The sequence below is a fragment of the Pholis gunnellus genome, assembly GCF_910591455.1.
Source record: "Pholis gunnellus genome assembly, chromosome: 2".
Classification (NCBI taxonomy): domain Eukaryota; kingdom Metazoa; phylum Chordata; class Actinopteri; order Perciformes; family Pholidae; genus Pholis; species Pholis gunnellus.
In genome coordinates this window covers 23,181,956-23,207,865 of record NC_136536.1, presented here as the reverse complement: position 1 = coordinate 23,207,865, position 25,910 = coordinate 23,181,956, and the positions used below count along the sequence as shown (strand labels likewise).

At 43.4% G+C, this 25,910-nt stretch overlaps 1 protein-coding gene across 1 annotated transcript; it reads right to left on the bottom strand.

The window, feature by feature from the left end:
* Nucleotides 1-3,379: 3,379 nt before the first annotated feature.
* arhgap4b (Rho GTPase activating protein 4b) lies at nucleotides 3,380-23,157 on the bottom strand. The gene is made up of 23 exons (XM_079170135.1): nucleotides 23,032-23,157; nucleotides 20,553-20,724; nucleotides 20,273-20,435; nucleotides 17,591-17,653; nucleotides 17,317-17,490; nucleotides 16,946-17,074; nucleotides 16,461-16,682; nucleotides 15,676-15,777; nucleotides 15,374-15,559; nucleotides 14,917-15,001; nucleotides 14,086-14,113; nucleotides 13,694-13,790; nucleotides 11,990-12,050; nucleotides 11,741-11,818; nucleotides 11,426-11,554; nucleotides 9,635-9,740; nucleotides 9,285-9,512; nucleotides 8,197-8,252; nucleotides 7,818-7,989; nucleotides 6,574-6,663; nucleotides 6,210-6,317; nucleotides 4,827-4,929; nucleotides 3,380-3,724 (listed from the first exon to the last, which is right to left on the bottom strand). Exons 1-23 carry the CDS (start codon nucleotides 23,099-23,101, stop codon nucleotides 3,521-3,523), a joined length of 2,826 nt encoding a protein of 941 aa, XP_079026261.1. The 5' UTR covers nucleotides 23,102-23,157; the 3' UTR covers nucleotides 3,380-3,520.
* Nucleotides 23,158-25,910: the final 2,753 nt, after the last annotated feature.

Sequence of the window (25,910 nt, the reverse complement as noted above, 5' to 3'; positions counted from 1 at the left end):
AGTAGTCACTGTGACGTTGTTCATTGGTTTGTAAGGTACTTATTGTAAGTCGCTTTGGATAAAAGCGTCTGCTAAATGACTGTAATGTAATGTAATGTAATGTTTGTGGACTGCCGTTTTGATGATTCGACTTCTGCGATTTGGCTGTCGGCATGTTGTTTATTTGCAACCAGAGGTGACACGAGAGGGAGGAGCTAAGTAGAACAGAACGCTGAGTAAGACCTTTTTAGGAGACCATAATGTTACAATTTACTTTCATGAGCTGAAAACACACTGTGAAAGGGGGAAAGTTCTAAAAGGAAACACGTACAACTCCCACACCGGGAACGACCTGTCAATCACAGTAAGCCCCGCCCTAAAGCATCCCCAGCTTTATGGTCTGTTTGACTCTAAATGGACCATCATTTACTAAATGAACATCATGCTGTATTGAAGAAGACTTGAAACTAGAGATTGAGACCATAAACTCATGTTTACAATGTTTACTGAGGGAATAAATCAAGAGAGAAGTAGGATCATTTTCTCATAGACTTCTATACAATCTGACTCCGGAGGAGTCGCCCCCTGTTGGCCAGTAGAGAGAATGCACGTTTAAGGAACTTACACATTGGCTTTACTTTGCCACCTGGTTCAATGGACAACTTTTGTTTAACATCGCAACTGTGCACCTGCAGCTCATTGGTGTTAATTGAGATCAGCTGTGTTCCAAATCACGTGTACTAATGAACTAGAGTTATGCAAAGAGAGTTGGGGAATCAGCCCCAGCTCTGTTGTTGCAGGCAACTGAACTGGATTGAGATCATGAACAAACTCTGAGTATTGAATCCAATTTAGCGTTACAATCATTACTGACTTGGTTTTAGTTTAACTTTACTCAAAGAAGTTCTAACTTCACCCAGATGTAGGAGCTCTTGGGGCTGGCTCACTGGGGGATTGGCTGTGCCAGTCCGGCACGGTGCTGTGCCCAGTAGGCTATTCATTGCCTATTTTGGTCCTCTGGACTACAGAAGCCCTGTGAGATAAAAACATATTCTGGTGATCTATTATCTAAGTCTGATCTAAAGAGTTGTCTCTCCTGTGTTTATGACTTAAGAACAGGTTTACCAGAATAATCATTCGAAGTTCCTGCATGTTTGAAAAAGATGGACGTTTTTTTATTGCTAGGTGTAAAAAAGTTTTGCCAAGATCATTTTTCTAAGTTACTTTTCTTTTCCATCTGCACAAGATGGAAAAGATGTTCTAAATAGGACTAAAAGCATACATGCCCAATGGCACATAGCGCTGATAAAAAATTAATTTCTAGTCAAATGAAAGACATGTCAATAGTGTTTCATAACTTGCTAGAAAAACACAAATATCACCAACACAAAAAAAAACCTCACCTGGTTTTATGGAAGAAAATTAGGTAACTTAAAAAAAAATATTCAAAACTTCATTTAACTTTTTTTTCTTCACCTGTTTCAGAGATGGAAAGAAAGGAAACAGGAAATAAGGTTAAGATTATCCAGGTAAAAGCTTTTTCTTCACCTGTTCTTAAGTCCTAAACTATTTAGCTTAGGCAGTGATGACTGAATATTGCATTATGTCACAATTACAGTTTAAAAAGCTTAACATATAGGAGACGTTTTTCCTTTATGGCTTTCTACCAGAAAAGCTTTATTTTCTTTCGAACCATGAGCTTTTCTTGAACCTAACCAAGCAGATATGTTCACTAACCCGGAGGAGATCTCTGGCAGAAAGGGCCGAAGCCAAACTTGGCCCCCTGCACATCCGCTCCCGGAATACAGTCGTTAAAGCTGTTTAAATACACGACAACCCTTGGTCATTCATCTCTTTATCATCTTTATTGAATTTAGTTTCTTTATTAACCACATATACAATTGGACACAGTAAATTTAGTGACATCATCAAACAGTGATCCAGGATAACAGGGTGTTTTAATCACAGAGGCAGAATCCATTTAAAAAAAAAAGAATTCTTCTTCTATGTTTCCAATACTGAAACACGACAGAGGGGAGATGCCATGAGAACATTTCAAATGCTTTCGGAGTCAAAGTAAATGTACACCTCACTGCAAACATCCTGAAACAATGAGACCTGTGGTCGGTGCTATAGATCTATCCAGAGCGGGGCCAACATGTGTGGACGAATGAGACAAGAGTTTCCAAAGTGGCGACAAAAATGTCGCCCGTTGCATTCACAGTTTAAACCAGAGGAAGTCACTGAATCCTCTCTGGTGTGGGGGCCGGTTTTGGCTCTTGAGGCTATAGGGCACGTTTCCAGTTGAAGAGCGAGTCAACCACAGCCCTGAGTGTAGAAAATCGTACTTGTTCCTTTCGAAGCCAAACCTGAGTTAGCCCGGCTCTAACTCTGCGAAAAGCCCTGAGTTTTGGCCTGCGTATCAGGCCATGTATCACATATGAAGGGGAATGTGTTTTCTGTCTTTGTGTGTGTGTGTGTGTGTGTGTGTGTGTGTGTGCTAACGCTGCATGCTGCTATAAAGTACTGACCGATCTATGGGGCGCCAAAATGTTCAATATTAAATAAATAAATCATTGTGATACAAATATTCACATGAATAAACTGTGTAAGATATATAAATAAAACAATCATCTGTGATATCATGATTAAGACATTATTCTTATTATCATTATAATGAAATGAGCTGTCATCATAAGTGATTCAAAATCAGATTTTTATAGATTGCATTGGCCCGAAAGGTGGGACGGCATCGACTGCACCGCCGCCGTGAAAAGTGACATGAAATAAAAAGTCATTATGAAACATGACTTTATGAAATAAAAGCAGACCCTTTTGATATAAACATGTCCTTTATAAATGATATCCAATTCAATGAAGTTTTTATAAAAAATAAATAAATGGTGAAATAGCATTTTAAAATAATGAGTTGACTTTTAAAAATGTCTTTAATTATTCCATAGAATTTTGGATAATTTTACATAGTTTATTCATATATGCTTATTCATTGCATATTGTCTTATTTATTATTGAACACTAGACTTTTTTTTAACATAATACGCAGAGCTCAAACCTACTGGATCTTTTCAAGTGGAATAAGAGTAAAAGACGTGAAGGCACTCAGGCCCCCGGATCAGGTTTCTGGTTCTTTTTTCAATGAAGCAAACATTATCAGGGGAAAGCTGATCTCAGAACCTGCCACTAGGGGGCAGCTTAAGTACTTTGTTGCTGCTCCAAGTATCATGGCAACCACTTTAAAAAGTCAGTCTGGTGATGTCACATCCCTGATTCTTCAAAAAGAAAAAATCACAAAAGGCTGGAGAACAAAAAAGCGACCTGAACGTAAAAGCAGCTGGAGAACAGACACACTGGACGCACAGTAACACGGCACCGAGACTAGTGGCACTATGAGATGGCAGCGACGCAAATATCGTACACGTGTCAATAAAAAAGAAATCAACATCTTCACCAAATGTATCATCATGTATCAGCATAATCAACATTAAACAATGAATCAGCAATTCCAACCTCTCCCCCTCTCTTAGTCCATCGGCCTGAAAAGGGCCCGTCCTCTGATGCCGAATCCAACTTTTTTGGCAGCGGGGGCAGCTTGAGGAAGAGCAGAGGAGGAGGAGGAGGAGGAGGAGGAGGAGGGAGCAGCGGCGGCGAGGGCGGGTGGCGGCATGGCAGGCTGGCGAGACAGGAGCTCCTTGAACACGGAGTTCATCTGACGGCTGATTATGTCCTGAGAGGGAGGGAGAGACGGGGTGAGGCAAACAGTTAGGGGGAGACACGTGGAGGACAACGAAAATGTAGCATGAAAGCATTAAAGTGCAATGACATGACGTCAGTGCTCAGAATACACAGACCTCACATTAGCACACGTTGCAGTGCTTTTTTTACTTCCAAACAGATCACTGCATTAATGCAAACCGTACAAACTGCTTTTTTCTTTTCTGTTTCTAGGAAATAAAAGAAAGAAATGCAAATGTCTTTCTTTCAATTACCGTCAATTACTGCCTGCATCACAGTGCTGCTGTGGCTCACTCCATTTTGAATGATTGAACTAAAACAAAAGCCTCAAAGTTATGATATCTTGTGGGTGATAAGGAACAGAAATTGTAAAAACGGATGCATAATTATAACGTCTTAATAACAATGTTTTTTGCGAATTAAAAGGACTTGTTATGGCCAGAGCCTCAAGACTTTTCCCTTCATTTATCACCCTGGTATTAAACATTGTTTGAGATGCCTTATGATCTTGTTTTACAGAAGCCCTGAGAGGCAAGTGAGATAAAACAAAGTCTGATCTAGATTTCTCTTCTGAAAAACAGTTTGTTGTTGTAACAGACTACAAGTAGGTATGTGAAAAGCATTCAGGCTTTCTTCCAGGTCTCCATGCGCTCTAAACACAAGATATGTATATGGTGGGTTCGAAAGTGATGGAACACAACTGGAAGAAAACATGAATGCTTTGAGTCCTATTTAAAAAGTATCCTGAAAAAATAACATTCACCTGGCACCTGTTTCACAGAAGAAGAAGCTGTTCTTACGTCAGAACAACAACCGGTGAGAAAAGACTTGAATCAGGACAGAATTGGATTTTATCTCCGAAACCTTTCATTTCGGTCAATGTAAAAAAATGAATAAAACGTCTCTCCTCTTAACGAAGACGTCCCCTGGTAGCAATTCATTGCACCATATCGCTAGTTTCCAAGCTGCTGGACCCTAAATACAGAGGTTTCGAGAGCAAAACTAGGGCCGACAGAATTTACAGTTTCTCAAGATTCGAGGGCCTCACAGGTGTGATGTGTCAGCCTGAAGAGAGTCCAGGATGAACCACCAACCTTGTCGGCTGCTGGTCTGTCCGCCTGAACAAACGGAGGTCTGTCTGTGGGTCTGAAGGCGCCCTGTCTCACAGTGTCCAAAGTGTGTCTTCGCTCCTGAGACCTAAAAGACAAAGAGGCGACGCGGGTTAGACAAAACCACAGAGTGACGATGGATTACTGAAAATCTGACCTGAGCCATGTTTCATGTTTTGGAGAGAGAAGCTTTTCTCCATCTTCTCACGCTACAAAGATAACTCGCATCACATCAGATCATGGCAACTAATCACATTTCAGTCAAAGATGTAATGCAGAATATCTTTTCCTGTACGTGTTCTTCTGTAGCAGCTGAATTGGCACTTGGCGAGACTAACGCTTTGTTTATCCTCGCGCTTGGCGCCATAGCACGAGCTCTGAGCATGCACAGAGGCGTTTATGCTCTCTGCGTCGCATTAGTCTCCGAAAAATGCCAGAGGGCAAACAAACAACATAAACTGTGAGGAACCAGAAGGACAACGAGTGTAACTCATAGAGATGCCCATAGACTGGAGGTGGAACCATGAATCAACCTCCACAATAGTGTTTCTGTGGTGTATGTTTGAACTATTTGTGACAGTCACGTGATCGTGTGCGCCAAGTTACAGTCATTCAAAAGGTGCACGACCGAGCGCCGCGGCCACTTTCACCGCACGCCGGCCATGATTTCCTCATTTCACTAGGTCAACTACAGACTGAGCTTACCGCTGCCGCCCATCTAGTGTTGATGCTGTGTACAGTACAGGACTGTTAGGGTGCCTATTATTAGCTGCTATGTATGATGTCTGATTACCATTAACGCTATATCATGAGTCGTTGTTCTGTCTCTCTTTTAGCTCTGTTTTGGAAATACCTGGCTCTTTTAGCTGCTTCAATGCTAAACGCTTTATTCACCAGCTGAAGCCCTAACTTTGTCTGTGTGGTGCTGCTGGGTAGGTAGCGTACAGCGGGTTCATCAGAGCCGTTTCACTCAAAAACCACACTGAAAAGGACGTGGTGAGGGTGAACCAAAGCAGTGGAGTTGTGGGTCGTTAAAAAAACTAAACCGTGAGCTGAAAGACACTAAACGGACACATAGAGCTGAGCTGAACCGCGGAGTCAGCTGATAATTGTCTGTGGGTTCGTCGATACGAGCGACCCCTTTAAATACACGTAGTCATACGATCCATTATTCGTTAAGAACATTGCTCATAGCTGCTTTCAAGTATGTTAATGGTAATGTTGTGTTATTCTTCTTTCATCCCTTATACCTCTCTCTATATATACTCCTATATGTAAGTGGCTATAAACCTCTTTGTATTTGAGTGATGAGTGAAGCACAGTGTTATACAGCACATGCATTGCCTCCAAAGTGCACGTCAGTCTTACACTGGCAGGTGTCGCGCGGCAGGAGAGGTTGGCGGCTTTTGACCGGGGCTCCCCTCGCTTCCTCTCTGTCTCCCAGGCAACGAAGCGCTGTCGCTGTTCACCCGCATCCTGTCGAGACGCGCACAGAAACGTTGCAAATACTTGTGTGCATCCATGTGAGTTTGCTCACGTGTGTGACCGTGTGCAATAATGAGAACGTGAGAATTTCTGTCTTTGTGTGTGTGTGTGTGTATTTGTTGCTGTCCGCATCTTTTGTGCCTGAATACATTCATATATTGCAATGTGCAATCAAGTGTGTATGTGTATACGTGTATGTGTGTGCATGTGTGTGTGTGTGTGTGTGTGTGTGTGTGTGTGTGCGTACCGGGTTGTGTTCTCCGTCTGTAGATCCTCTGCTGTCAGGTTTCCAGTGCTGCCTCCGCCTCCTCTGTCCTCTCTTTTCCCTCGCTCTGATCTGAGGGAGGAGAAGAAGAGAGACACATATTCAGAAGATAGTTCACTACGAGAAAAATGGGATATGGGTTGAGTGACAGAATAACCGTGGGTGGGAGCAGGAGTGATATTGAACGAGACCAGATTTTTTTATAGAAAATGTTGAAGATGAGACCGAAATCTATAGCGAGTGGACAAAATAATGCCAAATAAAATGCAATGTAACAAATCTTCAAAAACACTATCTTTGTTAATTGTTCCACCCCTTGTTTATGCAACCTGCTCTTTCTCTGTACAACTCATAGACTGCATATAATAAGTGGGCGTAGTCTTCCTGACCTCACCCACTGGTCTGTGGACTGCCAGTGAAGCCAGGGAAGCCGATGCAGAAGTGTCTTAAAAACCTGCATTCTCTCGACTGACCAGCAGGAGGCGACTCCTCTGGTTGTATAGAAGTCTATGAGAAAATGACTCTACTTCTCTCTTGATTTATTACCTCAGTAAACATTGTAAACATGAGTTTATGGTCTCAATCTCTAGTTTCAAGTCTTCTTCAATACAGCATGATGTTCATTTAGTAAATGATGGTCCATTTAGAGTCAAACAGACCATAAAGCAGAGTATGCTTTAGGGCGGGCATACTGTGATTGACAGGCCTCTGCCGCTACCAGAGACGTGTATGGCGTCTCTACGTCACTCCTCCGCATTCCAAATATGGTAGCTGCTGTTCATTAGTTGCAAAAAACAACATGGCGACGGCCGTAATCCAAGATGGCCGCGGCGAACTCGAGGCTTAAAAACAGCAGTCCATAAAGCAACGGGTGACGTCACGATGACTATGTTCACTTCTTATATACATTTTGTTGTTAGCCCGCTACAATGGTCGCAATGGCAACGGGAGACATGAAAATTGCCGGCGCACCTCTAACCATCAGACTGTGTTGATTTGAATGAATTTGTAACTTCCGCCGGTTAAAAACAACGCATCAGGTCTTTGCGAACAAAAACGATGTGACGTGTTTATCTGCATATAGAGCGAAGAAGCGAGATCCAACCCAAATGTATGGAAATTTCTAATTCAGACTCTGGTCTGAGAGGCAAACACAGTCTTCTTCCAAGACTCAAATGAGTCCCGCAGTGGTCGGTGAACAGTTGTGAAGTGGAAATGTCACTCACCCTTCCAGCACGCTGATGTACTTGTGAGGGATGAGACCCTTAGCCCCTCCCACTTCGCCTCTCCACCAATCACAGGAGGCCTTGCTGTGAAGGATGAGAAGCTCCCCTTGCTTGAAGGACAGCTCTGCTGGAGATCTCGCCGTGTAGTCAAACATAGCCACCGCCTCCCACTCTGCACACACACGCAGGGTTACAATCAGCTTAGGCCCAACTCATGGATTCTTACGAATCCTAATCTTAAATCTTCAAACATGTAAACAGTGGTTTGTTGTACATTTACGTGAAGTATAGGGAGTGATGCATAGCCTATGTTTGATGGAATCCGGCCTCTGGTAAGCGTGTGTGTGTGTGTGTGCGTGTGTGTACTGTATGTCCTCACCGTCCTCACCGGGCAGATGCTCGGTCTCTCCGTCTCCCTCCTCTGTGATTGGTTCACTGCGGACAAGCAGAAAAACGAAAGTCTGTGGTCACTGCACAGTTCCTGTTGTGTTCGACACACAGACCGACTTTCAGCCGCTCATGAAATGTCACATAATATTTCATAATGCTGTGAGATTTCTCAAAGGTAACTAACACCTTCAAATCACTGATGATGATCTGTCAAATGTCCAAACGTATATTATATATAAATGTTTTAGTGAATTACTCAAGAGCTGATTTTGGCATGTTAGAGGTTTCCATGGACACCATGGTTTGTTTTCAGTAGTGAGCAATCAGCTTAATAGTGTTAAGCTGTCTTTACACTAAGAAGTGCGAGCTTTGGCATGGTATGAAATTCTGTTTCAAGAGGATGAGCCATGAAAAGAGGGGCCAAGGGAGGGAAGCTGCTCTACGTACTTGGAACCATCTTTGTCTTAAACTCTGACGTGACCAACTGTTACCCAGTCATTCCTTTATGATAAGAAGACAGAGATGAGTGGAGGTGACATTCTGTTTGAACGTGAATAATGGAAGCTGGTTTAATCAAAGTTAGATTAATTCAACCATTCAACCAGATTTGACCAAAATGCATCAAGACCATTTTCGTACCGAGCCCTGAAAGTCAAAAACATAACAAAAAAAAATGAATCTAGAATATAAAGAAATAAAAAGCTTTAGAAGTTTTCTTTAACCTGCAATCTGTTAGGTCAAAACACTTTTAATATTTGTCTTGCTACTATCAGTTGCTAAATTGAAATAGCATTAGCTAGCTAACACTTTTAGCCTTAGCTTGCCAGCTAAAATAATAATACTTTTTTTTATTAATGTTGTAATTTATTTTATCAATCAGAATTCTGTTGGCCTCCATTTTAATTATTTAACAATAAACATTCATTATTGATTCAATTCTATTTTTGATTGTCAGATGATTTTACTAAATGTTGTCCCTTTGGCGTGAGGAGCTTTTAGCCGAATATTTGCAACAAATGATGTTGCATTGGCATTTCATCACAACAAATACCACATCAACGACTACTCATCTCTCACCAGTACTCCTGCTCCAGAGTCATGTGCTTCTCGTAGACGGGGCCCGGCAGCTCTGATTGGCTGGGGTAGATGATGTCATGCTGGAGGATCATGGTTTTGACAAGATCGTTGACCTGCGGCTGCCTGGCAACGGCGTCATCGGAGTCCAACCCCCTCAGCAGGCTCGGACCGAAGCAAACGGCCAGGTTGTAGGGCTGCATCATGTTCTCGTCGCTGTACTGAGTCACACTGGGGAAAAAATACGCACACAATAGATTATTTGATTTTATTATTTTATTTGTAAACTTTTATGACCATAGCAGGGAGTGCATGTGATAGAATATCCCACACTGGGTTATGTTGTCGCTTACTGATTGAGGAAAGCGAAAAGGTAGCGCATCACGATGAGGAGAGGCCGCGGGAAGGTGGAGATGATCGCCTTAATCTGGGTATCTTTCTCCATCACCCCCTCAATTTCTGATCATGATAAGAGAGGAGAGGAGCAGGATGAGTAAAGATTCAGCTATTACAACAAGTTGTGTTTGTTGCAGTCGCAGTCTCTCCATGCCCGCAGCTGTTAGAAACTGTGTCACATGCATAAACCCCTCAAAGTTCAGACTTAAAGCAAGTACTTAAACTACTAAGGTTGCAATGGCTAGGTTGATTTAGTATGCAGCTGAAGGGAAACACAAGCATTTATGGGGCGTAAACAACCAGCGGGCAGGTTCACAACCCTGATTAGCTGTGCTGATTCTGACTCCGATTTTCTGTTTTTGGAAAACAGAATTGGGCCTACAGGAATAACAGGGAGACAGTGAGAGAGAGAAACAGAGACAGTGCAAACATGACAGTGAGATGCACCGGTAGACAGAGGAGACGTTGCACGACCTTGCATCAACAGTCAGTATTTATTTATTTTTAATAAGTATTTGCAGGGGAGAATTGCCTCACCAAGTAACTTTGTGCTTGGAGCGTCAGTAAAGTGACAACCGCTGTGTGAGGCTACTACTGTAGCGACGTGTCCTCATACAACAGGTCGTATGATATCTTAAGAAAAGTTAATTTTGGATTTGTGCATCCAGCAACACGAGCAATGAGTGCAAGCCCCTGCAGAACCTGTTTAGTTAGGTTTCGAAAAACATGGTGGTTTGGGTTAAAATAAGTACGTCTCAGTGGTGTCCCCAGCTAAGAATTTAAATTGAATGGTAAATGGACTTGAATTTGTATAGCGCCTTTCTAGTCTTTCCGACCAGTCAAAGCTCAGGACCATTTATTCACCCATTCACACACACACACTTTCATGCACTGATGACAGAGGCTACCATGCAAGGTGCCACTTGCACATCAGGAGCAACTTGGGGTTAAGTGTCTTGCCCAAGGACACTGCGACATGGACTGGAGGAGACAAGGAACGAACCGCCGATTTCGCGGTTGTAAACAGAACGAGGACCGCTTTGATTGGCTCTGTGGGTACAAGAATGGGACCTTCCAACGGTGGGCAGTGAAGCAGAGAGACGAGGGGTGGGCTAGCTAGGTAACGCTAATTCCTGTCTCAACCATGTAGGCCTACCATACGTACTTTAGCGTAAAAACACACAAAAATTAACACAGACAACAAGAGTTTTATTCATATGCTATGACACTTAGTCAATAGGTATCGTGTGTCGGCTATCTGAGGACATTATTACATTATGACCATCAACTGATGTCAAATAGCGTACTAGCTTTGTTAAGCTAGCAAGCTAGCTAGCTTTGTTAAGATCGAGTTCACACAAATTACTCAGTTTGTCCCACATGTTTCATTAAAGCCACAAACAATGTCAACATTTTTTATTAAAAAAAGAGTTTAATCGTACTTAAGACAGCATAGCCACTGATTTGACTGACACTAACAGGACAATAACGTTGCTAGGCTGACAAAGAAAAAAACGAGTCAGTCGTTAATGGGTGTTCCTGTTCTACTGTAAACCAATGATCCACGAGGGGCTGGAATCAGACCCGTCTCAAGCTCAATCATAATTAGCAGGATTATTTATTTGCAAAAAGGTATGAGTGTACATGAGGAGGCGGATCAGCCAAATGGAGGTAGAATATGCAGCCTAAACAACCAAGTAACCAAAAGAAACACACATAGACATCAAGGTCGTATACGGGGGACTTACGGACACACTCCAGCAGCTGAGAGTAGCTGTCGTAAGGGAAGAGAGGAGGCTCAAGGCCCCTGAAGTAAAGCTTCAACACACCGGCCACAGAGTCCAGGTCACACTCACTGTCCGACAGAGGATCCTCTCCTACGGGGAGTTTAAAAGAATGTGTTAACCTAGCAACAGACACTTGTGTACACTTTATTTCGTACTTAAAAAAAGGATTGCAGAACAAAAAAAGACGAATAACACGGAAACGTGATAAAAATCATAATAAAAATAAAGTTGTTTCCATCAGAGGAAAAAGTGATGCAATTTCAGAAGCTCCCTTACCTCTCTCAAATGCATCTCTGATGTGGTTAACCTCCCTCTGTGACCCAGGAACTCTGAATATCCCCTCATGGTGGAGGCCTGAGACACACAACACATTGCATGTTTGCAGATACACGATGTTCCATACAGGCGATAACACACAGGATTGCGCACGGATACAGAAAACAAGCGCTTCCACCTTCTCATTCTGCGTGTCCAAAGCTCTCTCAGCATACATAACTCATTGCTTCACCATAAAGACGGACTCACCGTGAAGGTTGATGAAACGGATGCAGCTCTCAACCACCACAGGAATCTGCTGCCCAGAGCTCTGGAGACAGAAGATGAGTAGAGAAGGAGAGATGAGAGCGCGGATAGAGATGCCGATTAAAACGAAGGCAAGGTCCACGTAATAATCAACAGGCGTAACAGCAAGAAAGGAAGATACGATGCAAGGGAAACGGTGATTAAACAGCAGTTTCTAAAATCCCCAGAAAATAAGTTTGGGAAACACTGGCCGAGGTATTTACAGGCAAAAACATCATTTATCATGCACTGATCCATTTGGAGATTTTGGGCTATTTTGCTTCCATAAGTTGTCTTGTTTCAGACTAGTAGAAAGAAAACATCCAAAAAAACTCATTCAGGTAATTCAAAAATTACCATTAGATACTGCCTCATTTGCATATAATAATGTAAGTAATCAACTGGGGACATTTCCTGGTGATATCTGTTCATTACTTTATTTACCCTTTTTTAAGTCTTGCAAAATATGTAATTTTACAATAAAAGGCAGTTTTTTCAAAATTAGTTTTTTCTCAGACTGAACCAGAAATCTCCACTTCAGCAGCTCTTACATCCACCAAACGTTCCACTTTCATTCCTCTCTATATTCTGAAGGTTTCTACAGAGAAGTTTGTTCTAAAAACACCGCAATTGTTTTTTTTTAATGGATGTTGAAAGCATCTTCTGATTTCTTATTCTGATCGAAAGTAAAAAACCTGGCTTTATTCAAAGTTCAGATTTCCGTTCTGGGAATCTAGGCAAATTAGCAAATATTGAAAGGATAATGCCTAATTTGCATATTTCAACATTTCAGACAACAAAAGATAACAGCCGGAATATAAGTATTCAACTGGGAAAGTTCCATGATGGTATCTATTATTATAAATGTTTTATTCACCTGGGGTGTCTCCCCTTAATCCATAAAACTGAAAGTCTTTTTTATTTATCAGATGTGAGAGTGCTGTCATTCTTCTTATTTAACTCACGGCAAAAAAGCAAAGACGCGTGTTTCCCAAAATGACAAACTGTTCATTTTTAACTGCAGAACGTAGCCCCCCCTGAAGGTTGCTAAACCCAACGTTCCCAGAAAACAAATCCAGGGCCTCTAAGTGGTCACAGTTGGGGTTCGCTACCTGTGTCCGAGACATTCTCCTTCTTCTCCTGCAACCGAGCCAAGCGCGGCAAAGAGGAGACAGAGAGAGAGAGAGAGAGAGAGAGGGGGGAAAAAAAAAGCACGGATCAGAAAAAGGCAGAGTGGGAAATAAGGGGGAATAAAGATTTAGAAGCAGTGGGAAGAGGCGCACAATAAGCACAGGCGCTCTCAGAAGAGGAGCCGAGAGAGGAGGCAACAAAGAGGCCAGTGCATTTTAATCCCCTTCACAAGAGAGGAAGAGATAAAAGGGAGGAGGGGGGGTGTGGGGGGAGGAGTGGATTTAAAGGAGAGAAAAGCCAGCAATAAACTATAAGCATCACCATGCACATGAAGGCACACCGCGTGCATGTGCTGCAAGAAGCCCCCGCCAATTCCTCTGCTGCGGTGTGACGGGATTTACTAAATCATTCCCTTCTGAGGGTTGAACAGCAGTGCAGAGCAGCAAGCCAATCAAAAAAGAGGTAAAGACAAGGGATGTTTATTTATTTTTCTTATTTGCATGTGTGTGTGTGTGTGTGTGAGAGAGTGTGTGTTACCTGTATGTAGGAGAGCATGTCTGTGGTGAAGAGTGTGTGGCAGAATTGGGAAACAGGTCTGGACTTCCGAATGCGCACTGACCGAGCACATTGCATTCTGGGAAATATAATAATAATAAAATGCAAAATGCCATTTTACATCTTACACGCAGTGATTTGCTAACTGTTATTATCAGTTACACTACAATTCACACACCCCTCCCCCTCTTTCTCCAGAGATCAGCTTTTATTTTATATTTTTACATAATAGGAAGAATTGGCCAAAATAGCATTTGTGGTTCCAATTTGGTTAGTCTCTTCCTCTCTTCCATGTCCTCTCTGCTACCTCCTTGTCTCTACACCTCTCTCAGTCACACTGGCTTTATTCCAAGCTACGTGAAGACACTGTTTACCTGGAGGGGTCACTGTCGACAGACTCAGCTGGAAGAAAGAGAGAGAAAACAGGTGAGAGAGTGAGGTCTGGTTCAGGGTCCTGGTGCAAACAATGTGCAGGTAAATTGAAAGGGGAAGTCCACCAATATTAAACATCTGTCAACAAGTCTGTGTACAGGTCTTAAGATACGGCTCTGGTCGAGACCTGTCAATCACAGTAGGCCCGCCCTAAAGCATACTCTGCTCTATGGTCTAATTTACTCTACCTTAAACCATAAATTACTAAATGAACATCATGTTGTATTGAAGAAGACTTGAAACTAGAGATTGAGACCATAAACTCATGTTTACTGAGATAATAAATCAAGAGAGAAGTAGAGTCATTTTCTCATAGACTTCTATACAATCTGATCTCTTTTTGCAACCAGAAGAGTCGCCCCCTGTTGGCCAGTATAGAGAATGAAAGCTTTAAGACACTTCCGCATTTGTTTCACTCGGCAGAACCGGAGGTTGCCGCCTGAAATGAAAGAAGTCTGGGTCGTGGCTAAAGGCTACTAGCATAACAGACTCAAATCTCTGAACTGTTGGCCGCACCAGTTGCATTGTAGGTAATGTAGGCACCAGATTTAGAAAAGTTAAAAGAACGTATTCTCTAGTTGTTCTGGATCGATTTTGATATTTCTTTTTTTAAACCGACGAGTCAGACGATATTATAGTGCAATGTCACATCGGTGGAGTACACTGGCTTCATTTGTGAAAGCCGATCACAGATTCAAACAGCGGCGACATAAGAAGACATTTGCCCCACCCATCATCTATTGTATAGCAAGTACAGATAGAGTATAGAGTACCTTTCTGTATGGCATCTTGTAGAAGGTCGTGTTTGGCTTGAAGTTTGAAGGTCAGAGAACTGCTGATGAGGAAGTCTTTCACTTTCTAAGACAAAAAACAAAACAAAGTATTACAGTTTTCCCTCGACTGCTTCAACACAGTTTCTGAAACTACGTTCAAATTCAACACTTTTTCATACATTTCATTTGAAACATTTAACTCATGTGTCAAGTGTAAACAAATGAATCAATGAGCAGCTCACCACCAACAACATGATATTCCCCTCTATCATCTGGATTTGACAAACTCAAACAGTGTTCTGAGAATTCTAATTCTCATTCAAGGGTTGTGTCAAAGCAAATGAGAAATGAATCATTGTCAGGGTGGAATCCCATAGAAATGGTAATAATACTATAAAAGGACATTTTAAATGATCTCCCAACCCATGTCCACCTTTAGCCCACTGCAATGACTCACTGTAAAGTAGTAGGTCTCTGTCTCCTGCTGATTGGCTCGACGCTTGGCGAGGGCAAGTTTCGGGGCGGTGTTTCCTCCAGGCAGCTCGTGCAATAGGCTGCTGGGCACGTCGGGGGAGGGGTTACAGTCGCTTTCACACATATTTTCCAGCAGGGCTGCGAGTGTGGCTTTCAGCGTTTTACTGACCTGAGAAATGTCGATTGCTTGTCAGTTCATTTGTTTCCTAGATACAACTTTTTCGCGAGGGTTCATGGCTGACTGATGAAAAAAAAAAAACAGGCAGTGAGAATAATTCTGCTGACCTCCTCTGTTTCCAAGGTAACGGCAGCGAGTCGAGACTGAAGCTGCTGGAACCTGGTCTCCAGCTCGTATCTCACCTGGCTCTCCGCACTCACCTCGCACACCTGAAATAGAAAAATAAAACATAAAATATGACTTTCAAGTTCAAACCACTGGGATGTTGTCCCGAGAGAGAGATGGGAGGGGCAGAGGGTGGGATTCATTTCTGGTCAACTTCACAAACACCAATGAGTTAGATGGATAGTTTGGATTTTTTTGTGTGGGGTTGTAAAAAAAATCAATATTAGTTTAAGTGTACGCTACATTTAGACTATTTTCAACACCTTGCTGCCAGACAACCCTCTGAACTGAAGTCGAAAAACAGTAAGTTTACCTCGCAGAACGCGGGAGTTTCTGGTGTACCGCTGGGTCAATCGGTCAGTTTGTTTGTGTAGTTGAGTGACTTTGGTGTTTTAAACGATTAGCTCGGATTCACCAAAGTCACACAATAAGACAAACAAACTAACAAGGCGGGACAGCGGCAGACCAGCAACTTCTGTGGCCTGCGAGGTAAAAATCCCTGTTTTTGTCAATGAAGTCTGGCATAGATGATAAAACGGCTTCAGTTGATGTCGGAAAGTGCTGTCTGGTGGCAAGGTAAAGCCACGAATACATTCTAAATATAGCGTACAGATATATTTATATAGCTTTTTTCTTTTTAGGTGGTTTTAGTCTTCAGGTGGTTTTGCTGCTTCCCCTGTTTTCCCCTCCAGTCTGTGAGCGCTGCGCGGTAATTCTTTTTCTCCACCTGGTCTCCCTCGTGTGGATGATAGCTGAATCTGAACGGCAGACAGAAGGCGGCGTCGTGTTGCTGCAGTAACGCATCTCTGTCTCCACCCTGGTCCAGGGACGTCACGGCAGCCTCCAGCTGCTTAAGACCCGTCTCCTCCGTCTTCTGGATGCGCCCCCTGCTGGTCAGGTAGCACTTCATCACCCTCTCCACAGACAGATGGAAACCCAGGTCGCAGCACTGCCAGGAGCGGGGGAGGAGGTAGGAGAGGAAGACAAGGAAATGATGGAGAGGGGAGGGAAAAACAGAGAGGGAAAGGGGAGAAAGAATTGTTTTTAAATGTGGTAATTGTGGTGTGGGACCAAGAGAGAAACTGTTCTTTCTCCCCATAATAGATCTCTTTTCTTCAGATAATAACAGGAGAGAGTGGCACAAATGGGTAGCTCTAAGCCACCGAATGGCACACACAGACAATCGCACAACGCAAATCTCATGTTTCTCACGTCGATGAGCGTGCTGATGTCCTGCAGGTAGTACTTGTTCATGGCTGCGTTGGCCGCTGCAAGATTCAGCAGGTAGTCGTTACGAGCCTTGGTGCACTTCAGCTGGTTCTCCTGCACTCTGCCGTGCCTCTGTGCACGCACAAACACACACGAGGAAAGTGAGAGAAGATAAGAACACAGACGACCACGACATGCCCCATCTGACTCATAAAACACGCCTAAAAGAGATATGCATTTACAGAAGTAAGTTAAGTAAGACGTTTTTTTTACACACAGACAAAACAACAGGAACAGGAAAGGGTTTGTTCTGTGGGAGGAAAAAAAACAAAACAGTTCAAGGCTTCCTGTGACTCACACACACACACACTCACTTTCTCCATCAATCTCTCCATCTTCTTGACGGAGCTCCGCCTCTGCCCTCCCAATTGGCTGGGGCCGAGCTCGGCTGACTTGCCGGTGTGTCTCTCCTCCAACCGCTCGGCTTCCTTCAGCTTCCCCTCGGCTGTCAGACAGTCCATGTGGTACAGGTTGTACGTCTTCAGAGCCTTCAGTAGCACACATGATGGAGACATCCACATGAGCATTGCATTCATTTTTCATGATCGCACGCAAAGACGACAATATCGACGCAATATCGACGCTCACCGTCTGCATTTCAGTGGTGACCTTCAGCAGCTCATCCTGCATCTGGATGCCAACTTCTTTGCTCTGCAATGTAAAGAATATTCAAAAACCTTTGAGACTTGCCAATTGCTATTATATTAAAGCACAGTTCAAAGTGTGAGCAGTGGTGAGGTGATTATACTCAAATCATATTAAAATACTTTTACATTCAATGGTTAATACACTACTCAGCTACTGAAACGACATCCCCCTCTGACAAGCGTATGTCAGGTTGGGAATGACAAGTTGTAGAAAGCGATTGGTTGCACGGACACTAGTGGCTCATGACGAGTGTCCCTCAATTGTATGCTGGCTACCTAATTTGGCATTCAGTCAGTCATCAATGTTGGACGTTTTGGGATATACACATCTAAGCTTTCTTGCGGAGAGTAAGATGAGAACATCGATGCAACTCTTGTGTGCTATGCGCAAAATACTTAAACTGTATATAAGAAGTGGACGTAGTCATTGTGACGTCACCCATTGGTTTGTGGACTTCCGTTTTGAAGCCTTGAGTTCGCAGATTTTGATGTCGCCATCTTGGATTATGGCTTCTTTTTTTTTTGCAACCAATACACAGAAGTTCCCATATTTGGAATGCGGAGGAGTGATGTAGAAACCTGTCAATCACAGTAGCCCCACCCTAAAGCATAACCTGCTTTATGGTCTGTTTGACTCTAAATGGACCATCATTTACTAAATGGACATCATGTTGTATTGAAGAAGACTTGAAACTAGAGATTGAGACCATAAACTCATGTTTACAATGTTTACTGAGGTAATAAATCAAGAGAGAAGTAGAGTCATTTTCTCATAGACTTCTATACAATCAGACTTATTTTTGCTACTAGAGGAGTCGCCTCCTGCTGGTCAGTAGAGAGAATGCAAGTTTAAGACACTTCCGCATTGGCTTCACTTGACAGAACTGAAGGTTGGCGCCTGGCTGGATATAATATTAAGCTTAATCAAGTGACATATTATCAGCTTTTATTAACAGTACTCAAAACTTTCTTTCTTGAGTTTTACTTCGAGTGAAGGGCGAGATAGAGGCGTTAGCAGCATAACATACTTACATTTACTTAACTTTGTTCAAGGTGGAGCTTTAAATTGTAATATGATGCTGTAAATAGATAGTTTAGCGAATAATAGTGCATTATATTTTACTTGTTATATTTTGTGAGCCAAATCTGAATCTGCAACGTAACCAGTAGTAGTTGTACATTGTAGTACAACATTGTTTTCCTCTGAGGTAGAAGTACGCAGTCGTATAAAGTTAATAAGCATGTTGCATATTTTTAAGGGCTTTGGCTTTTTATTAAAGTTATTTTGGGGTAAAATGAGTTTGGATAGTAATATAATTCAGGCAGCAACACCACAGGCCAAGAATTCTGGCCTGTTTTAAACATCACTCAGCTGAACAACGATTTCTTTCATGTTTATTCTAATCAAGCCATCATCACTCGTGTTTGTACAATTGCATGGAAATACTTTGATGGTAGCAATAATAGAGAAGCTAAAGGGTCTTGCTGTGCTTGGCGTCGGGCCTCTTAGCTGCTCTGAAATATGACAGTTGTGGCTTAATTGATATTGTGCTCACTTTTCAACGATGAGAAGGCACAGAGTGCGTGTCTGACAACCAGTAATTTGAGTCAGATGAGTCTGTGTGCTGGATAAAATATTTTAGACTGCAGATGCCACTGCAGTACCGGGACGGATAAGAAGATCATTGTGTTCAGTTATGTGTCAACTTGTACAGCTTATTTGGTGAGTCTGTTAACTTCCCAAGGCCGGCAACTAACAACTGTGGTTATTTGAGTGTGCTATGTTACAAAATGAATGTGGCAGAAATCCATCTTAAACAATTTATGCACTGATATGCTTTGGCGTAGAGGATGTAGAGCTGATAGAGGGGAGTGATTTCAGCTGTTGATTAGTGTAACGTGATAACAGTGAAGTGAGTAGTAAAGTGCACAGTAAAGGACTTATTAAAGAAGAAGAATGGTTTCTAGCATGTAGGGCAGCCTATATGGCACTGCACCTTGTTTTCTCCACTGGAAGGGCAATTTGTATTTTCTTCTGTAAAGGCACCCTAAAGGTTACACAAATCATGTTTTCTCCACTGGAAGGGCAGAGGACACTTCATCATGTTTTCTCCACTGGAAGGGTACTCTAAGGGCACTTCACTATGTTTTCTCCACTGGAAGGGCACTTCACCATGTTTTCTCCACTAAAAGGGTACTCTAGAGGGCACTACACCATGTTTTCCCCACTGGAAGGGTACTCTAGAGGGCACTACACCATGTTTTCTCCACTGGAAGGGTACTCTAGAGGGCACTACATCATGTTTTCTCCACTAAAAGGGTACTCTAGAGTGCACTACATCATGTTTTCTCCACTGGAAGGGTACTCTAGAGTGCACTACATCATGTTTTCTCCACTAAAAGGGTACTCTAGAGGGCACTACATCATGTTTTCTCCACTGGAAGGGCATCCCAGAGGGCACTACATCATGTTTTATCTACCATACACTTTTGCTGTGTTTCTTTTGAACAAGACGAGCAGTTGACCTGAAAGGATAGGAGTAACAACCCTTCAAAATAGGTCTTGCATGTCTAGTGCGTCTGTTTCTGCGAGCATGTGACCCTCCACCAAAGATCCACTCACCCGTTTGTGCAGACGGTGTGTATCCTCCGTGCTGTGAGTCAACCGCTGTGTGAGCGTGTTACAGCAGGTGTCACCCAGCGCTGCATGTTCCCGGCTCTCCAGACGAGTCTGAGTCAGCAAAACAGACCAGACCTGACACACTGACTGACCCCACTGCTCCTTCCTGCAGAAAAACAGACAACCTTGCTGAATTACAGCTTAATGAAAAAACACTTTAAGAATCCCCTGAGAAATAGAAGAGACACATGCACACTCCCTCACATACTGTGGACACGCTTACTTCTTAGTCTTGTGGGTGAATCGCTCGGTGAGTTTGTCAAGGGCGCGCGCGTATTCAGCCTCGATGTCGCCTCGGCGCCGGAGAAACTCAGAGAGGTCTGAGAGCTGCTGCTGTTTCACCTCCACCTGGGAGTCTAAAATCTTGATCTGGTCTGTCAGCTGAGCCCGCAGGTCTGACACAGACAGGGACAGAGAGAGACACATGGAGAGAAAGAAGACAGTTATTCAAGTAAATACGTTTATAACCCTGGAGACATTCTGAAATGCAACGATAAAGCAAGGAATCGTTGTCTGTCTGTCTGTCTGTGTGTCCTTCGCGTATCACGAGAACTGTTCACCCGATTTACTTCACACTTGGCGGGTGTATAGATGGGGACCAAAGGGAGTGCCGTTGCGAATTTGGACTCAGGACACGTTCAATATTAATAAACATTGGATAAACAAGCGAACGTCCCTCTGTTCCGCAGTACGAGGCGGAGCTTCAGAGCTCTGCAGACTGGTGCTTGAGTCTAGCATGCCGTCTGCAGAGGGGCTGACTCACTTTTACCGCATTTCCTTTTACTGCTGGATGCTGGACGCTGGACAACGCTACATGGATGCTAACGTTACAATCGGACTCTTCTTCACTTTAAGTGAACATGAGCGTATAGCCAACTGGAACCAGACTGTATTACACCAGTGTGAGACTTGATACAAACTAATAACAATAATGACGCAACCGAGAGTAAAATACCTCCGCTAATTAAATCCATGCTCTACTTTATAACGGTGGCGGTTGTATTGCCATGAAACAGTTTCGGCCGCTGGTTTTTGGACATCACAATAGAAACAATACAGCAAAAATATAATCAATAGACATTTTTATATCATATCATATCGCCAAGCACTAATGGCGGTGCAACACGGCGGACTCCGTGGAAGAGAACCTGCTCCCTCTGTCGATGTGAAGGGCCCGTTCTAAGCTAACGGAAAGGATTCATAGCTTTAGGTCATTATAAACTAATGACAACATAGTTGTGAGTATTATATTGCATTTCTGCTGATAGATCCCCCTAAATTCTACACACTGGACCTTTAAGTAGGATTTTGAATGTGGCACTTTCTACTCAGGATCTGAGTGCTTCTATCACCAATCCTCATTGGCAGTTGGGATTTTATGACGCACACGGATATGCATGAATATGTATGGATGGACCCCGGGGTGTGTATTTTCCGTCTCGCTTGTTAATAAATATGAAAAAAAGATGCATGCATATCACACCTGCTCCTTCTTGCAGACGTAAGGCGCCTGCATAAAGTCGACAAATGAAACGCGTGCAGACACAATCAGTACATAACTCCCGCTGCTGTGTTTCTACACCTGTGGGGAACCCGACGGCGCCTGGGGACACTCATGGATCCACGAGGGAACAGATCATTCGCACAATAATGTATCTAATGAGGAGTTATTGTCAGAAGTATTAGAAGAAAATACGACCATGTCTTTTCTAATACCACATTTTCCAAGCAGGGAATGAGAGTTCACAAAACGCCGTCCGTGCCGTCATTTGCTACCGATTTACTGAGACGGCAACGTATAGATTTAGTACGCACAGCTTGTAACAACCCAAGTATACACGCATGCGAGCTCGTGTGTATAACACGAGGCGATGCATTGTACACACAAGCTTAAACGCATCCAACCCGCTGCACTTTGGTTTGAAAAGGCCAATACAAACATCGCTCTATCTCAAATAACCCCGCCTTCGCTTTGCTCCCTCTCTCTCTCTCACTCTCTCTCTCTCTCCTTCTTTTCTTACCTGTTCTCGGCCTCTCTCATTCTTTTCTTTCCTCGCTCACCCAGCTCCCCGGCCCACCCAGCTCTCCTCACGCTCCCTCTCTCTTTCCTATTTACTCGCCTTCTCCCGTCTCTGTGTGAGCACACGGCCCGGGGCTGACTGGATGTGAGGAGACAGCATCACTAATACTGGCTATAAATACACCCTTGTAGTACAGTACAGAGAGCCGCCCAGCCACGGCATGCACCCTACAAAAACAAACACACACACACACACACACACACACACACACACACACACACACACACACACACACACACACACACACACACACACAGGACACTGCTGTTGTCATGTGAAAAATCCTGTAACGCGAACATCTGTCACGCTCACGTTTTTTACTGTGATTGAGGTACGCTGCGCTCTCCTGTTGGCTTCTAGAGACTCTGCGTGGATCGTCATCTAGCTCCGAATGAGGGGGGGGGGGGTTATATGGTTTGTGACGATGTGCTTTTGTGTCCATACGTGCAAACATGGGGCACAAATGCGTTCAGTGAGAGTCCGGGGCTCAGCGAGCGTGTGGAGCAGCTGCAAACACTCGTGCGTGCTATTTTTCATGCATTCATGCATGTAGGTGACTGCAATAAAGGGCACGGAGGAAAACACAGAGACACACACACACACACACACACACACTCTCACCTTTCATCTGCGACTCGTACTCGGCCAGGCTGCCCTTCTCCCTCCTCAGCTTCACATGTGAGGTCATCATCTTCGACCCCCGGATGGTCCCCTGTCACTGATGAGACCTTCCTCCCCCGATGTCCCGGTTCCCCTTGTAGTCTCCCCTCCCGCCTGCTCCGGCTCTGTCCGTCTGCGACCTTTTTCACCCCTGACCCCCCCTCGGACCTTCGCTGCTCTACGGCTGCGTGCGGCGCATCGGCGTTGGTGTCGCCTGGCTGCGCTCCGCAGGGATGTCGGTCGGGTCGATGCGCTCGTGGAATCCCTTAGGTTTCTGGCGGGGATGCTGATCCATAGGTGAACTGGCCTGAGCAGCAGACAGAGGGTTAGGAGACGAGGGGGTGAGGAAGGATGAGAAGAATACAGCAGAGGGTTAAAAAAAGAGTTTTGTTGAGACCAGGGTGGGAAAATGAGAGAGCCAGGGGGGGGCGAATGAGGCCAGGACGACGAGACAGAAAGGGACAGTGACACCAGAGAAGAGAGGTTTAATAGGAGGGACAGCACCGAATGGACAGTAAGAGGGCAACGTGATGTGGATGTGAGGGAAGGAAGGGTGGGGGATGGGAAGATGAGAGGTGATGAGTAACAGCAGTAGCGAAGGATATTCAACGCTTCGAGGGGTCGGGGGTTTGCGACGTCCATTACGGTAATCTTCAAATACACAAGCAAACGTCTCCAATTATGCTTTTTTACACAAACTGTAGCAAAGAGTCACAGTAGGATGTCGTAGAGCCTCTTGGGTGACCCACGTACAACTGGCCTGTGATCAACGTTGGGTCCTGACTTTCTTGATGTAATAACTGTTTTTCACAGGTGCTTTGTGTCTTCTCACAGTTCGGATCACATAACGGATCAGCACAAAAGAAAAAAGGGAGCAAATATAACTTCTAGAGATCCTGATTTTTGCCGCCGATACTAATTGATGATCATTGATGATCCATATTAACAGATACAGATTTCCACTGACAAAGAATAAAAGTCATTATATTTTGAAATTTGTTTACAAGCTACAGCCTTCTCCGACCAAGTGTTCCACACAGACACAAAAACAACGCTGGGAAACTGGATTAAAAAAAACTACAGCCTGGCCCGGGTCTTGCCTAATCGGGTTCGGGAAGGAAAAATAAAGTTTTTACTTTAATGATCTCCTCAACAGTTACTCAACAGAGAAACATGCAAGATTATCCGACAATGTAAACATCCTATAAATCTCCGCCATGTTTCATGGCGGATGGGTCTGAATACTACAATACCCATGAGCCTCAGCCTCTGTTGCTATGGACAACAAGACAGTAAATGGCGAGATTCAGAGCTGTTGCGAATCTAAAACACTTTGTCGATGGAGTTGTGAACTTAACATTGCCAAATTGTCATCCACAGAACCGTTTTTAAATGTACTCCCATTTTACACGTCTGTTTTCTGTTTTACGTCCTTTGAACATCTTGGTTTTACAGTAAACTCTAAAGATCCAGTGATCATCAGGCCGAACAGTGTTTTTCTGCAAGGTTATGGTGAGTTACTATCCCATTTTACATCAAAGTATTACAAAATTCTTATTTTAGGTGATTTTAACATACATGTCTGCTGCCCTTCACAGACGTTTGTCACTGATTTTATGCATACGCTGGAATCTTTTCAGCTCACTCAGGCTATACGCCCACACACTCACAGGGTCGCACCCTCGACCGGGTTATTTACTATGAGACGAAGGATATCTGATCACAAAGCAGTTTAATTCAATGTGGTTTTATTCCATCCTCTACCAGTTATTCATACTTCACCTGGTTTTGAACTCTATGTCTTTGAGCATGTTTTCTAAGCATTTTACCAGGGCTTTTTTAACTGCCTTTAATCCTCATTTTAACTTAAGAGGAGCTGGTGTTTTTGAGCAAACCTGTCAGCCTGTCCTGGACTCTTGTTGCCCCCCCTGAAAGACAAAAGGTTAAATATAAAACCCCAGCCCGAGCTAAATGAAACCACCCATGATTTAAAGAGACTGTAGGAGAAAAGAACGAAAATGGAAAAAAACAGATCTACATGTATTTTATAGAGAGTTGGAAAGATGCAATGAAGCAAGAACTTCCTTCTTCTCCAACTTAATTTTAGCAAATCACTGGAATCCGAGAATCCTATTTAAGATAATCAACTCAGTGGTCACCCCCCCCTCTGTCATTTTACTGATGCCTCACAAGAGATGTGTGAGCAGTTTTTTCACAAATAGAGTCAAGGACATTAGACAACCGCATTTTTTTTAATATCTACACAGTCTAGACTTTTTATCAAGGTAGTAGGTATTTTGTAACATATTTGTTCATCTTTGGCACTGACTGTGTTCAGACAGAGCACATGACGAACCATGAGGCAGCGTAATTGCATATAAAATCAACAAAAATATAGAATTGGATAAGAATACACCAGGAAGTGACTGTGAAGACACATCCATGCAAATTAAAAAATGTTCCAAACGTGCGTGTATCCCTGGTCTGTATGAAAGTACAGAGGCAAGAGGACAGAGGCAAGAGGACAAAGGAGAGAACGGCGGGAAACAACACGTTTGGGTTCAGTCCCACAGACACGGCCGAGGCCTCTGCTAGCTAGCTTACAGTTAGCATCTGAAGAGCTGGTATGTAACGTTGTCTGGGGAGACAATGAATGGGACTTTTATTACCCGAACCGGGGGCGCCCAACACTGCTCTGTGCACTTCACGAGTCTATTTGACCTTTAATGTAAAACTTCAATTCAAAAGACATTGGTGTTTAACCAAGCAGGGAGTGTGCAATTACAGTAGGCATTCAGATGCATTATGGGAAGTGTAGGCTGAAGAACTTGTGGGACACA

Excerpts from the sequence above, each read along its gene's own strand:
- arhgap4b (XM_079170135.1), bottom strand. The coding sequence starts at position 23,101 with ATGATGACCTCACATGTGAAGCTGAGGAGGGAGAAGGGCAGCCTGGCC. Across the intron at positions 15,778-16,460 it reads ATCCACACGAGGGAGACCAG|GTGTGCGAGGTGAGTGCGGA; the intron begins GTGGAGAAAAAG and ends TTTCTATTTCAG. Across the intron at positions 11,555-11,740 it reads CAGAGATGCATTTGAGAGAG|GAGAGGATCCTCTGTCGGAC; the intron begins GTAAGGGAGCTT and ends AACTCCCCGTAG.